The sequence below is a fragment of the Erythranthe guttata genome, chromosome 9 (genome assembly GCF_056151865.1).
Source record: "Erythranthe guttata isolate IM_541 chromosome 9, IM_541, whole genome shotgun sequence".
Lineage (NCBI taxonomy): Eukaryota > Viridiplantae > Streptophyta > Magnoliopsida > Lamiales > Phrymaceae > Erythranthe > Erythranthe guttata.
In genome coordinates this window covers 13,352,280-13,366,796 of record NC_142541.1, presented here as the reverse complement: position 1 = coordinate 13,366,796, position 14,517 = coordinate 13,352,280, and the positions used below count along the sequence as shown (strand labels likewise).

The following is a 14,517-nucleotide window of genomic DNA, read 5'->3' as shown; positions in this document are numbered from 1 at the left end:
ATCTCATTTTACTTTCAATTGTATCGATTTGCCCCTTGTAATTGAAAATTTGTCTTAATGTGATCATCTAATAGACAAATATTGCAAGGGTTATTTTCCACTTTCCCCCCTTGTACTTTGGCTCGATATCACTTTACCCCTTCTACTCTTAATTGTATCGATTTGCCCCCTATAATTGAAAACTTGTCTCAATGTGGCCCTCGCTGTTAGTTTTAGTTTTTAGACATTTAACATTAACACCGTTTGATCTAAGTCTGAAAATTACAAAAAGAAAAAATCACCCCTCCCTGTTTAAATAATTATTAATTATAGATTTAGTGAATCATGAGGGGCCTTGGTGGGCTAAGATTTTCGACCCAATTGTCAATCAAATTTAAAACAATTATTTTAGTAACTTTAATTTTCGGCCCAATTGTTCATTAGTTCTAATTTTCTAATTTTGTATGATGATCATGGATCATTTTCTCTACTGAAATGAAATCATAAATAATGTACGGCTTTAAGTAAACGCATGTCATCCTTTTAATTCTTAGTTTGTAAGCTCACTTCACACGTTTATCATCTCTTTAACTTTATTGTTTTAAATAATATTCATATATTTCACTCTCATTATATTTAAATTTAATTTTTTTAACTTTTAGAATTAAATTACGGGAATCATCTTCACTCAAAAAAATTCCATAGTTTTTTCTTGAAAAAAAAAATTAAGAGTTTTTGGGTGGTTTTCTTAGATTAAAAACACAAATGAAAAATGAAATTGTCTTTATTATTTAATTATTGTGCATTATGAATGATTTATTGCGTTTTGAGGGCGCAAAGTGCTATTATTATTTTTCGAGGGTGCAAAGTGTCAAAATAGTATATTTCAAGGCTGCAAAGTGGATTAAACCCATGTCCTTGTATCTTATACTATGTAAATCGACTTTACTTATTGAAGAGGGCGCTTGCAACGAGATCGGATGAGGGTGTTTTGGACTCCCCCGTAAGCAGAAACAGTCAACATTAATTTTGACACGTCAGTGAATATTGAAGGTGCTTGCAGTTTAGGAGTCATAGCGAGAACAAGTTCGGGTGAATTAAGTAATCTCTCGATCCCACATGGCGCGAGACAAATAACTGGCAAATAATAGTGTTAGAAGTTGACTCGAGTTGTGTTATTTTTGCGATTGGTGAAACGAGATCGCATGCATCCTACGGCACCATCATTGACGATATAAAACGCATTGCTGCAGATTTTGGGGTTGTTTTGAGCTCAACACATCGTCAGAGAAGGCAATAAAGTGACTCATGTAATAAAACTCATGGTTTTATTCAAAAAAATAATAAAAAAAAATCGACTTTATTTATTTTATTTTTCGAAAATCTCTTGGACTGAAAATTTAATTTTGCACTTCCCAAAACAATAAGATTTTATTCCAAAAAATCCGAATCCCAATTCACACACTCGTAACCAAACATTGATGATTGAACCCAACATTTCTCCTAACAAAAACATCATTCCCAACAAAACGTCGATTCAATTCCGAATTGATGATAGATATTCTTCCCAATCAACCGAACCCGAATTATAAAATTGACCCAACGTTACGACGTCGTATCATTGACGTCATCCCCCCGTCACCATCTCTCTCCCTCTTCTTTCTCCGTTTCTCTCTCTAACCATAACAAACCTCCGCTCTACGTAACGCCCTCTGCGTTAGTCTAGCGTAACCCCTCACGTTTCAAACACCACAATAATCACGCACTAAACACACACACACACACACACACACTAAATGGCGGCGGCGGAGCCGCCGGAGCAGGAACCGGCGACGCCCAATCTCTGGGCGGAGCTGCTGAGAAAAATGCTGCCGGAAGGCGCCCCTCTGCCGGACGACGACCAGCTAGATTACTCCATTTCCGTCAATTACGCCGGCCCTCCCCCATTTTACAACCCGCCGCCGTTAAATTCCACCTTCCCCAAACCAAAATTCACCACCTTCCCCAAATACCCACCCTCCCTCTCCCCCAGAAACCCTGCCTCGTCCAAATCCGCATCCAGTTCCGACACCACCACCACCTCCGACAACTACATCAAACTCTTGAGCGCCGCTAGCTCCATCGCCTCCGACGACGGCGGTGCCGCTTCCGATCCCGGCAATTCCCCTCGCTCCGATCAGGTTACAACCGAAACGAAGCACGTAAAACGTGGGATTAAGAGCAGAAGTTGCAGTAGGTGCAGAAATCGAGGTAAAGGAATTATGTGGGGGAAAGAGGGCTGCGTAGTTTGCGGAGCAGAGTACTGTAAAAAATGCTTGTTGAAGGCAATGGGATCCATGCCGGAGGGGAGAAAGTGCGTCTCCTGCATCGGAAACCCAATTGATGAAGCGAATAGGGCAAAATTGGGGAAGCCTTCGAGATTGTTGAAGAGAATCTGCAGTCAATTGAGGGTTAAGCAGATAATGGAGATGGAGAGAGAGTGCAGGGCCAATCAGGTGATGCCACGTCAGATCATCGTAAATGGCCGTGAATTGAGGGAAGATGAATTGGATGAATTGTTGGGTTGTAAGTTGCCTCCGAAGGGTTTGAAGCCTGGCAGATTTTGGTATGATGAGGATTCTGGGCTTTGGGGCAAGGTAACAGATTTTTTTATTTTATTTTTCAAAATATTGATTTTTTTACAATTTATTTTATTTTGATTTTGTTGGGATTTTTTTATGTTTTTTTTAATTGAAGGAAGGAGAGAAGCCGGAGAGGATTATTAGTTCGAAATTAGATGTGGGCGGCAAGTTGCAGACCGGTGCGAGTGGCGGTAATACCAGAGTTTACATGAATGGCCGCGAGATCACTAAACTCGAGCTTAGAGTGTTGAAGGTAATTTTAAATTAAAAAAACTCCATTTTTCTTGAAACCGACAGTTTTTTAAAAACGTCGACAAGTTTTCTTTTTGGTGCAATCTGGTAAATACTCGTCGATCCTAATAAACACATTCTGCATGTGGTCGCCACGTTTAGTGGTTTTGATCGTAAATTCCATTATTTGTTACTAAGATGTTTATATATATATATATATATATATATATATTATAATCGTGTCGTATCGTTCTTTTAGCTGGCCAAGGTGCAATGCCCTAGTGGTACTCACTTTTGGCTATACGAGGATGGATCGTACGAGGAAGAAGGCCAAAACAATATTAAAGGGAATATTTGGGAAAAGGTTCCATTTTGCGATTTTTGTTTTGACGATTTTAAAGAGTCGTTCCTATTGAAGAGTTTGAATTGTGGTTTTTTTTGTTAGGCAGGTCTCGGTTCGTTTCATTTCTTCGTTGTTCTCGTTGCCTGTACCACCGCCATCACAAATTGCTAATTCGATAAAGGAAAATCGTGTTTCGGTTATACCTAGATTGTTTTCCCCCGATTACTCGGAGCAGAATCGAGTCCATAAGCTTCTTCTTCTTGGATTAGAAGGCTCTGGAAAAGGTACCATCTACAAGCAGGTACAACGATCGTAAACTCTATTCATATGTATCGTCTTTTTTTCTTGGTTTAATTAATTAAAGAGTATACCGTGAAAATATATTTTCTCCAACGTAACAGGCGAAGTTGATTTTCGCAAACAAATTCAGTTCTGAAGAGATGCAGAAGATTAAGCACGTAATTCAAAGCAACATGTACAGATATCTCGGTTCTCTGCTCGAATGGAGAGAGCATTTCGAAGACGAGAGTTTCGGTAGGTCTGTACGAGGTAGTTAACTCGGTTTTCACTCATATACTACAATCTGTCTTTTTCTTGATTTTTTTTTTTTTATTATTATTATTATTCTTTTTTTTTTTTTTTTTTCAGGGGAGATGGAATTTAATAATCAGAAAATCAGTGACTTCTCTGATTGGTTATTGAATCTAATGGCTAATGGTGATATAGATATATATTTTCCTGCTGCTGCACGGGAATATTCTCCTCTAGTTCATGGAATCTGGAAAGATCCTTCTATACAAGAAACATACAAGAGAGTAAAACAACTACAATTAATTCCAGATGTCGCCGAATATTTCCTAAACCGGGTACGATTCTGATCTCTATATTGATAAATACTAGCTTTTCGAGAAGCAGTGAGGGGGCCATGGCCCCCCCTCACTAACAGCATTCACTAATTTTGACAGGTCATCGAAGTATCGAGCAATGAATACAAGCCTTCGGAGGAAGATATTTTATTAGCTGAAGGTACAACTCCAAGTAACGGTATTGCGTGTACCGAATTCTCATTCGAATATCACAGTGCAGTTTCTCAGATATACGATGAAAACCCGAAAATCCAACAAACAATGTAAGCCAGTTGTTAATCGAAACGTAATCTTTTATTAATTCTTCGAAAACACACTTACCATATTATTGCACATTCTCTCTCAGGTACCAATTGATCCAGCTCAGCTCTAAGGGGCAAAACCGTACATTCAAATGGCTAGAAATGTTCGAGAACACGAGCGCCGTAATCTTCTGCATTTCGTTGATCGATTACGACCAACACGATAAAATGCTCGAAAGCAGAGATTTTTTTAAGACTATAGCAACACATTCTTGTTTCGTGGGGTCGCCCTTTCTTCTACTGCTAACAAAATACGATTTATTCGAGGATAAAATCGAGAAAGTCCCTTTAACCGTTTGTGATTGGTTTCGGGATTTTAAACCATTGAAGACTCGTAATCATAGTAGTAAGAGTCCTCTGGCACAACAGGCATTCTACTATATCGGTATGAAATTCAAGAAGATGTATACTTCTCTCACGGGAAAAAAACTGTACGTTAACCAAATCCGGGCTCGTGATGAAAAATCGGTCGATGAAGCGTTTAGATATATACGAGAGATTATTGACTGGGAAGAGCAGCAGAGGGAGGATGAAGGTATTTATTATACGTTAAGTGACGAAGATATGTAATCACTTGTTTATATTTCTTTCTTTCTTTACTTTTTTTCCAGATTAGAGAAGAAAAAAAATCCAAATAGAGGGTTATATTAATTCATCATTCCAGTATCGAAAATTCCATTCTCATGCAAATTGGGGTCTAACAATAAATCATCATGTGACAAATGAGAAGTATTCATGATCATAATCGAATAAACGGAATGGTCTAAATTTGTTTTTTGAATTTGACAGGATCGAAAAATATGTAGACGGTGAATAACATTTTGTTTCGTGTTGCTACTAATTACTGGTCCTTGTACCTCTTCTCCACTTCCTCCATGCTCTGAATATCCTTACAATACTTGCAAACACGGTAAATGAACCTGTGTCAAAAATAAATACATTAAATAAAAAATTGCAGGCATGTAAAAAACTAATGCTCGATAATTAGCTTGAAAACTAAACTCAAGAAAATGAATTAAAAAAAAAAACGACGAGTTATTTTACCAATAGAGGAGACATGCGACTGTGCATAATATTGAGTTCCTTTGAGATTTGTAGATCTGCATCAACACCAGAGATTTATTTAATAAACTAAATCGCACACAAAAAAATAACGTCTTTCTAATTTACCCGATTAAGGCTACAAATTCAATCGATTAAGATGACGTGGCGTATAAGCATTCGTTATAACTTATACATAAGACCCTCAAAAGTTCTGAAAATATCAAAATAATAACTTAAAAAAGTTGTACATAGATGTATAATGACCAAAAAATGTTCGACTCGTTCAACAAGTTCTCCTCGAACTTATTCGGCAAATCTAAGTATTAATATCGCACATATCCCATTATCCCTTAATCTTAACTTCGTTTTTATGTTACTAATTTCACACTGTTTTTTTCTTTTTTTGCAAAAAAGGGGCCTCAAATTAGTTCACTGATTCGCATGAATTATATATCATATTCGAGAACAACGATTTCGAAAACTTAACAATGAACAGCTCAATTACAAGTTTCATAACACGATCTCGTTCTATTGCATCTAACGTAACAATAAATTTTAGGTCGCATATACATTTAATTTCATCGTTCCTCCTACTCAAAATATATAATCAACATTTCAAAACAAAGCAATGAAATTGGAAAAAAAAATAATAATTAAAAAATGATTTTACCGATTTCTCATAACGATCCCTCTCAGAAGCAGTGCAGACATCCCCAGTACACATCAAGCGGTGTTCGTTCTTCCAGTATATATCTAATATCAACTCCAACAAAAAAAAAATCAACGAAATAAACCACCACCAAATTCCCCAAAAATCAATGTGAATTAACAATCGACTTCGCAGAAAGCTACAAAATAACCGAAATGAAGTAAGTAAACAAAAACTCAAACCCCCAATTATCGTAATGAATTCAATTCCGCAAACAACCATTTAAATAACTTCTCACTAAGCACACACACACATGGGTGCGTGTGATTATATGCAGATCTACGGTCAATAATCACCCGGTGTAGCATCAAATAAACCCTCAAAACAGCTACAAATTACCAAATTAAAAAAAAAAAATTGAAATAAACAACCACCAAATCCCCCAAAACTGCAATGAATCAACAATCAATTCCACAAAACAGCTACAAATGAACTGAAATAAAGCAACAACTAAATCCCCACAAATCACTCCGAAATTCTGAATCGACAATCAATTCCGCAAAACAGCTACGAATTTCAGACGAAGAACGAATTACTCACCGAGGAGCTGAAAAGCAGAGAAGGGTATAATGAAAAGTGAAGGCTGGAGAATCAGCGAGACGAGAGATACGATGCGAGATTTAACAGCCTTGGGCGATGGGAGTGTCAAGACGACCGCCACCGCCGCCTCCGCCGCCACCACGTACGTCAGAATCATCCATTGCAGCCCCATTGTTTTTCCGATTTCTGAACTGAGTGTGTTGTGAGATTTCCCCCTTTTTCGATTTTAACTTCTTTTGTTCTAGATTTTGCTTAGTGGGCAAGGTTAGTGAAGATTCTTCTTTGGTAGATAGATCAGAGACTTTTGGTCGTTGATTTGATGCGCTTATAGTTTTGCAAATATCAAAAACCACCCTTATGTTTTCATATATTATATTTTTGGTATCCTTGTATTTGCTTGTATATAGTATATACCAATACTGCCCTTATACATGTATACCTCACCGTTTTAAAAATTTAATTTTTCGATTTCGGCCGATGCTTAAGTTTGTAATTTTCAAACAATTTCCATTTTTATTTTCCCGAATATTTTTAGATGAGAAATGGTACATTACTTTCGGAATTCCTAATATCCGAAAAAACAATTTCGAAAGTTTTTGATTTCCTTTTTCCAACGAACACATTTTATATATTAGATGTTTATATTCTATAATATATATGATGATGCTAATTACTTAGATCACCTGGGGTGGTGTAGAAAATGAACTGGGAGAGCAAAGCAGATCAGTAACTTGACAACTTGATGATCCTGAGGTACCTGCGATCATAGAACACATGAACTAAGTCGGGGGTTGATCGGGCGGAAACCCCTCCGACGCTCAAGTCAGACGTGCTGATCATAGAAATAGTCCAGAAAATACAGTTAATAGTATTGCTCAGTTAATAGGACGTACCTCAATAAAATGAGTAAAACCTCTATTTATATGTCGTTTATTGGGTTGGGTTTGCTTTGTTGGGCCCAAGCCTTACTTAAAGGTGTTTGGGCCTCGGTGATATTAGTCTTCGATATTGGGCTCGTAGCCCAGTAGATAAAAAAATTGTAGGCTCATTGAGTTGGCCCAATTAGGCATATCAATATATTATAGTTCATAAATTAAGTTAAATATCTAATAAGTTTAATACACTTCAACATTTGTGATTGTGGTATTTTTTCTCCATATAAAATTTTAGTAGCTCATATGTTTTCTCTTTTTTCTTTGATTATCCAACATTCAAATTGTTTCGCCCAGCAGTATGATGTTTGTATTGATCTCCCACAACCCCGTTTCACAATTTAGGTTGTTTCCATTTCGCTCACCGCTACTGCGGGATCACTATTTATCAAGTAGGCGTTCTTAATTCACAAAAAAAAAAAAAAAAAAAAAAAAAGAAAAAGAAAAAAAAATTACATGATTTTTTGGCATTTGTTAAAAAAATGAAATTTCGTAAAACTATGGGAGTTGGAAATCAGTGTGTCATAAATTATTTACAAACTCAAAAGTTTTTTTAATTCATAACTTATAGTCTTCGGGCAACGAAATGGAAAAGTTCAATTAGTATTTTAGTTCTTCTCTCTCTCTCTTTCTTTTTTTTCCAAGGAATGGAAGTTTGATAAGATCTTTTGGGATTAAAAAATAAAAATTAATACTAGAAAAATATTTTGATTACATAAAAATAAATAGTTGACCATATATAAAATTTGAGATAATTGAGATTTTAGCCCAAATAACAGTAGATCTGTTATATGTGTACGTGTGCTTAGCTGGAGCCTGGAGGTTATTTAATCTCATTTACGATTAACACTCATTTGTTATAAATAATTAGGTGTAACATCTAATTCCAAATTAGTATTATTGAGGAGGAGGTTGAAAATAAAGTAAGTTGCAAATTAGTGAATAATATTTGATACGGGCTGATACGGGCCATTATGAAAAGATCAAATGATATTAAGCCCACGATGGTAAGCCCATGGTAACTTAGCCCAGTAAGGCGGAAGAGGTCGTTAGGTCGTACGATCTCAGAGGCGAAATGGGGTACCTCAGCTCGCAGGCCCAATATCAACTCGAGGCAAAACGAGCCCAGGATAATTAAAGGCCCAAAACGTGTGACTTGAGGGTAGGAGGAAACCCTAAAAAAGGAAACCTTGGAGGCCAAGGTTTCCTCATCTATAAATAGAAGGCTCTTCAAACACACGCAGGGGAGATATACGTTAATCACTATTTTTACATTGCATACATATTTTTCCTATTCCGATCACTGACTTGATCGTCGGAGCTTTCCCGCCGGGAACCCCTCCCGGCGTTGCAGGTATTCTCACCGGAGTTCGGACCAAGTTGCTTTGGAGAAGACGCAAGCCCCACGGACGAAAACAAGTGGCGCCGTCTGTGGGAAAGGCCTAGAAGTTCCGGGAAACAGCTTCCGGGAAAAATCAGATCTACCCCCGGAAGTCCAGATCTGAGCTAAGAACGTGGAGAAAAAATGGAAGAAGAAGGAACGATCACCCGAAACCTACAAAAGGAGCTGGATGCAGCAGTTCATGACACACCTGGCGTCGATCCGCCGTCTGCCTTGAGGGAGAAGTCAGGGTGCAGCCTGCTCACGCCCGAGAAAGAAAGACGGGTCCCCCTCTTTTCAGGAAGCCCTTCTTTCGAATTTCAGAGCGGTGGAGCTGCTTCGAAGAGACCGGCTACAGCACCGGCTCCATCCCCCGATGAGCGTACGTACACCCGGGATGAAGTAGAAGCCATGATCACTACGGCTATCCGGAACTACACGCAAAATTTACCTCAAGACAACCGGCCCAAGAGAGATCTCAGACGCTCCCAGAATGAAGGGCGAGCTGAGGATGAGTGCGATAGCTATTCGGAGAATCGATGAGGCAACAGTCATGGCGTTAGAACGGAAGTCGACAACTTAAGGCGCGATATAGATGAGCTGAAGGCCCTGCGAAGTGGGCCAACGCGAGATCTCGCGGGATCTGGCCCTTTCGCCAAGCATCTCCATGACGACCCCATACCGGCTAATTACCGACCAATCCTGTTCGAGTATAACGGCACGTCAGATCCAGCCGAGCACTTAAGTCGGTTCAACAACACAGCTTCGCTCCACCAGCTCACGGAGGGGGTGAAGTGTCGCGCCTTCGTCACCACTTTAGCTGGGCCAGCCCAGGCCTGGTTCGGTTTGTTGTTGCCAGGGAGTATACATTCTTTTGGACAGTTTGCTAAGGCCTTCATGAATCAATTCGCTAGTTCAAAGAAGTGCAAAAAGACCTCGCTGTCACTGTTCAGCATCCGCCAGAAAGAGAAAGAAAGTCTGCGGAACTATATCAAACGGTTCACTTCGGCCACTCTGGAGGTCCCCACCACAAGCGACGAGGTGCTCATGGCCGCTCTTTCACAAGGATTAAGGGATGATGAGTTCTTTCGAGCCTTGGCGCTGGAACCTTCACCTGATTTCGACAATTAGTTGGAACGAGCATCCAGATTCATTAATCTTGAAGAAGCTCGACAACAGAAAGTAGAGGAATCTCTCCAGACACTGAATGCGCGAGCCATCGAAACTAGGAAAAGTAAGGAGCCCATGTTGCCCCGAAGAGATGCAATATCCGGCGTCGGCACTGGTCGAGCTACCGCTCTAGATGCTAAAGGATCTCGATATCAATCGTACCAGCCTCTTACGGCCCCTTTGTCCAATGTGTTATGTGCAATCGAAAAGAGGGCTGATTTGCGATGGCCTCGGACCGCTCGAGAAGCACCTCGCCGAGATCCGACACTGGGAACTTTTTGTCGTTTTCATAACGAATACGGACATACAAGTGACGATTGCGCGCATCTGAAAGATGAAGTAGAACGCCTCATCAGAGACAATAAGATTGGAGATTTTGTGAAGATAGACCCCCCTCGAAGACAGAAGCGCGAAGCTCAGTTCGGAAATCCGGCGCGAGTCCCGCCCCCGCCGCCAATGCCGAAAAGGGGATTCATTCAGATGATCTCAGGGGGGCCTACAGGGGGAGATACGCACAGGGCTAGGAGACGCCATCTCGGTAGCCTTAAGAACCAACGCGAAGTTTGTCAAATTTCTACATCAAAGTGTCATCGATACCCCGCTATTTCATTCGGTCCCGAAGACGAAGAGGGACTGGAAGATTTCCACTGCGATCCTCTCCTCATCACAATTAATGTGGGAGGGTACGACGTCGCCCGCGCTTTTGTCGATCCAGGGAGTTCGGTAGATGTCATATCTTACGAGTAGGGATGGCAGCGGGGCGGGTACCCTCGAAAAAGTGTAATACCAGAACCATTACCATTTAATATAGCTCAAACCATGACCATACCAAACCTTTTTAAAAATTTAATGGAAATACCAGAACCATTACCATGAATATCCGGGTACCCACGGGTACCCATTTACCATTTAAATTATGGTAATAAAAAATAACTTTAGGTCCGACAACGTTTAAGTAACTCTCAGAACAGAGGAAGAAAAAAAGAAAAAAAAAATTAAATTATACAAACATATCCTCCCTAAATTATTTAATACTTTATTTAAAATTTCGTAAAACTATTTTTTTTATTCATATTGTTGAATTATATATATATATATATATATATATATATATATATATATATATATATATATATATATATATATATATATATATATATATATATATATATATATATATATATATATATATATATATATATATATATATTAAATGGTCGGGTACCCATGACCGTAAAGGTAAAACCAGAACCATACCAAAACCATGACGGTTTTCTTTTCTTTTACCAAAACCGTTACCAAACCCTAATGGTTTCGGTAACGGGTTTTAAACGGAGCGGATACCCGCGGATAGCTAGCGGTTCGGATTTTTTTGCCATCCCTACTTACGAGTGCTTCCTGCAAATGGAACTCGATCTCCCAGTTTTCCCCGTCACCACTCCGATATTCGGGTTCACAGGAGGATCCCTAACACCAATTGGACAGGTTAAAATCCCTGTCACTATAGGAACGCCACCTCGAACCCGCACCCAAGCTGTTAATTTTGTCATCGTGGAAGGATCGCCGACTTCGTATAACATCGTAATAGGACGACCAATGCTGCATACCTTTCGGGCGGTCCCCTCAACTATTCATCAGAAGCTCAAGTTCCCAGTCGACGGAATGGTAGGGGAGGTCAGAGGAGATCAAGCCCAGTCGAGATCATGTTATGTTGAGATGGTTAGGGTAGCAGAGAGAGGGCGACGAGACACTCTCACCAAAGAAGATTTGGGGGACGAAAAACGCCCCCGAATTGACCCCGAAGATAAGATTAATCATGTACAACCTATGGACGAATTGATGATGATTGACCTCGTCCCCGGTATGATGAAACAAACCCGGATAAGCAAGGATTTAGAACCATCTCTCCGAGACGAGCTGATAGCGTTACTACGATCTAATGAAGACATCTTCGCATGGCAACCAAGTGACCTAACCGGTATCTCACCTCGTACTGTTGTGCACAGGCTCAATTTGCGACCTGAGTGTAGACCCGTCAAACAAAAACGACGGCACTTCGGTACCGAAAAGGACGAAATCATACACAAGGAGGTTCAGCGACTTCTGGACATCGGACATATCAGGGAAATCCAATTCCCCACATGGCTGTCCAACGCAGTTTTGGTACAGAAAGCCAACGGCCAGTGGCGAATGTGCATCGACTTCAGGGACTTAAACAAGGCTTGCCCAAAGGACGATTATCCCTTACCTCGCATAGATCAACTTGTAGATGCCACTGCCGGGTGCGAACTACTTAGTATGATGGATGCTTCGCAAGGATACCACCAGATTCCACTGGACGAAAAGGACCAGCCGGCAGTAAGTTTTGTCACGGCCACGGGTACTTACTGCTACGTGGTAATGCCTTTCAGTTTGAAAAATGCAGGGGCCACGTATCAGCGATTGATGGATAGAATGTTTCGGGCTCAACTCGGACGCAACATCGAAGTCTACGTTGATGACATGCTAGTTAAAAGCAAAAGGCGTTCTACGCACCTCGCAGATCTAGCTGAGACCTTTGCCACCCTTCGTCTATACGGAATGAAATTGAACCCCGCGAAGTGTGCATTCGCAGTACAAGCTGGAAAATTTCTGGGATATGTCGTTAATCGAGAAGGTATTAAGGTGAACCAGGATAAGGTTGAGGCCGTACTCCAGATGACACCCCCTCGCTCCATCAAAGAAGTTCAATCCTTAGCAGGGAAGGTAGTAGCCCTAGCTCGGTTTATATCACGGATGGCTGATAAGAGTCTACCTTTCTTTAAAATATTGAGGAAAACAGCTCAGTTCGAATGGACTAACGAGTGCCAGCTCGCATTCGATGCATTAAAACGATCCCTCACTTGTCTGCCGATTCTTAGCACTCCTGGAAAGGGCGAAACTCTGTTCGTATACCTATCGGTAGGCGACGAATCAATCAGCTCGGTCTTGTTCAAAGAGGTGAATAACCAGCAAAAGCCGATCTACTATACTAGTAAAATCCTGACTACGTCGGAAAGCAAATATTCTGAAGTCGAAAAAATAGCGTATGCTCTGGTCCTCACCACGCGACGACTCCGGCCTTACTTCCTGTCGCATACCATGGTAATCCGTACAAGTCTACCACTTCGGCAAACCCTGGGCCAACCTACTGCGTCAGGACGAATTGTTAAATGGGCCATCGAATTAGGACAGTACGAGATTCAGTATCAACCCCGTACCTCGGTCAAAGGACAAGCACTGGTAGATTTCATCCGGGAGACTACCCGAATACCTATCGAGAAGGAGTGGAAAATTTACGTAGATGGGTCATCTACAGCAACAGGAGCAGGGGCAGGAATAATAGTCATCGATCCCACAGGAACGGAGGTCGAGTTTGCCGTCCGATTACCTCGAGTTTCCAATAATGAAGCAGAGTACGAAGCCTTCATCCGAGGTATGGAGATCGCTCAGGAGCTCGGAGCGCGAGTGGTGCGGATATACTCTGACTCACAATTGGTGATACACCAACTAGAGGGGGATTACGAAGTAAAAAATGATAGAATGAAGGGGTATGTGAATAAAGCTCGAGCAGTACAAGAAACCTTCGAAGCCTGCACGGTGCATCAACTCCCGAGGAACGACAACCAACGTGCCGACTTCCTCGCTAAAATCGGGTCGTCAGTCGCTGACTGTGTTGAAAGAAAAATCACTATCCTCATTGCCCCTACCCCGACATCGGGAGTCATGCTGATCGATGAAGAACCTGACTGGAGAACACCTTTGTTCAAGTATTTCAGAGGAGAGCGAACTGGCACAAAAAGGGAACAACATCGATTGGCATATAAAGCGAGGCACTTTTACGTGCGGCACGAGATATTATATAAAAGGAATTTCGCTACAATAGATGCGAGATGCTTGGGAAAGCAGGAGGCTAAACACGTCCTTGACGAAGTACACCGAGGTGGTTGCGGTGAGCACGGAGGAGCTCGGGCCCTCATACAGAAGTTATATCGGGCAGGATATTATTGGCCCGGCATGAAAGAAGACGCACACCGATACGTTCAACACTGCGCACAATGCAAAAAATATGCCCCACTTATCCATAAACCGGGGGAAGAGATGATTATCATGAGTGCCCCATGTCCCTTTGCTCAATGGGGGATTGACCTAGTAGGACCATTCCCTCAAACCACTGGCCGGAAAAAGTTCATCATTGTTGCGGTAGACTACTTCACTAAATGGGTCGAAGCTGAGGCCTTATCAAAAATATCAGAGGACGAGGTCATGCACTTCGTCTGGAAGAATATCTGTTGTCGGTTTGGTCTGCCTAGAAGCATCGTATCGGACAATGGCACTCAGTTCAACGGCAAGAAAATTCGCGCATGGTGCGAGGAAATGA

General features: G+C 40.9%; 3 protein-coding genes across 3 annotated transcripts; 2 read left to right on the top strand and 1 right to left on the bottom strand.

The window, feature by feature from the left end:
- Window positions 1-1,475: 1,475 nt before the first annotated feature.
- On the top strand, window positions 1,476-4,945 carry LOC105975536 (extra-large guanine nucleotide-binding protein 3). Its single transcript, XM_013000731.2, has 8 exons — window positions 1,476-2,615; window positions 2,716-2,853; window positions 3,091-3,195; window positions 3,281-3,475; window positions 3,576-3,723; window positions 3,823-4,040; window positions 4,140-4,303; window positions 4,387-4,945. Exons 1-8 carry the CDS (start codon window positions 1,776-1,778, stop codon window positions 4,910-4,912), a joined length of 2,334 nt encoding a protein of 777 aa, XP_012856185.2. The 5' UTR covers window positions 1,476-1,775; the 3' UTR covers window positions 4,913-4,945.
- A 113-nt stretch (window positions 4,946-5,058) lies between these two features.
- LOC105976088 (hypothetical protein) lies at window positions 5,059-6,975 on the bottom strand. The gene is made up of 4 exons (XM_013001378.2): window positions 6,636-6,975; window positions 6,057-6,139; window positions 5,387-5,442; window positions 5,059-5,262 (listed from the first exon to the last, which is right to left on the bottom strand). The coding sequence occupies exons 1-4, from the start codon at window positions 6,805-6,807 to the stop codon at window positions 5,184-5,186; spliced, it is 390 nt and encodes a 129-aa protein (XP_012856832.1). The 5' UTR covers window positions 6,808-6,975; the 3' UTR covers window positions 5,059-5,183.
- A 3,218-nt stretch (window positions 6,976-10,193) lies between these two features.
- Window positions 10,194-10,865, top strand: LOC148768151 (uncharacterized). The gene has a single exon (XM_088822787.1). The coding sequence runs from the start codon at window positions 10,194-10,196 to the stop codon at window positions 10,863-10,865; it is 672 nt and encodes a 223-aa protein (XP_088678913.1).
- Window positions 10,866-14,517: the final 3,652 nt, after the last annotated feature.

What these genes read in the sequence shown, in the direction of transcription:
- LOC105975536 (XM_013000731.2), top strand. Translation starts at nt 1,776, where the DNA reads ATGGCGGCGGCGGAGCCGCCGGAGCAGGAACCGGCGACGCCCAATCTC. An exon ending in TCGAGCTTAGAGTGTTGAAG is followed by an intron (nt 2,854 to 3,090) that starts GTAATTTTAAAT and finishes TCGTTCTTTTAG; the next exon opens with CTGGCCAAGGTGCAATGCCC. An exon ending in AAGGGAATATTTGGGAAAAG is followed by an intron (nt 3,196 to 3,280) that starts GTTCCATTTTGC and finishes TTTGTTAGGCAG; the next exon opens with GTCTCGGTTCGTTTCATTTC.
- LOC105976088 (XM_013001378.2), bottom strand. Translation starts at nt 6,807, where the DNA reads ATGGGGCTGCAATGGATGATTCTGACGTACGTGGTGGCGGCGGAGGCG. An exon ending in CTCTGCTTTTCAGCTCCTCG is followed by an intron (nt 6,140 to 6,635) that starts GTGAGTAATTCG and finishes AGTTGATATTAG; the next exon opens with ATATATACTGGAAGAACGAA. An exon ending in GGGATCGTTATGAGAAATCG is followed by an intron (nt 5,443 to 6,056) that starts GTAAAATCATTT and finishes GTGTTGATGCAG; the next exon opens with ATCTACAAATCTCAAAGGAA.
- LOC148768151 (XM_088822787.1), top strand. Translation starts at nt 10,194, where the DNA reads ATGTTGCCCCGAAGAGATGCAATATCCGGCGTCGGCACTGGTCGAGCT.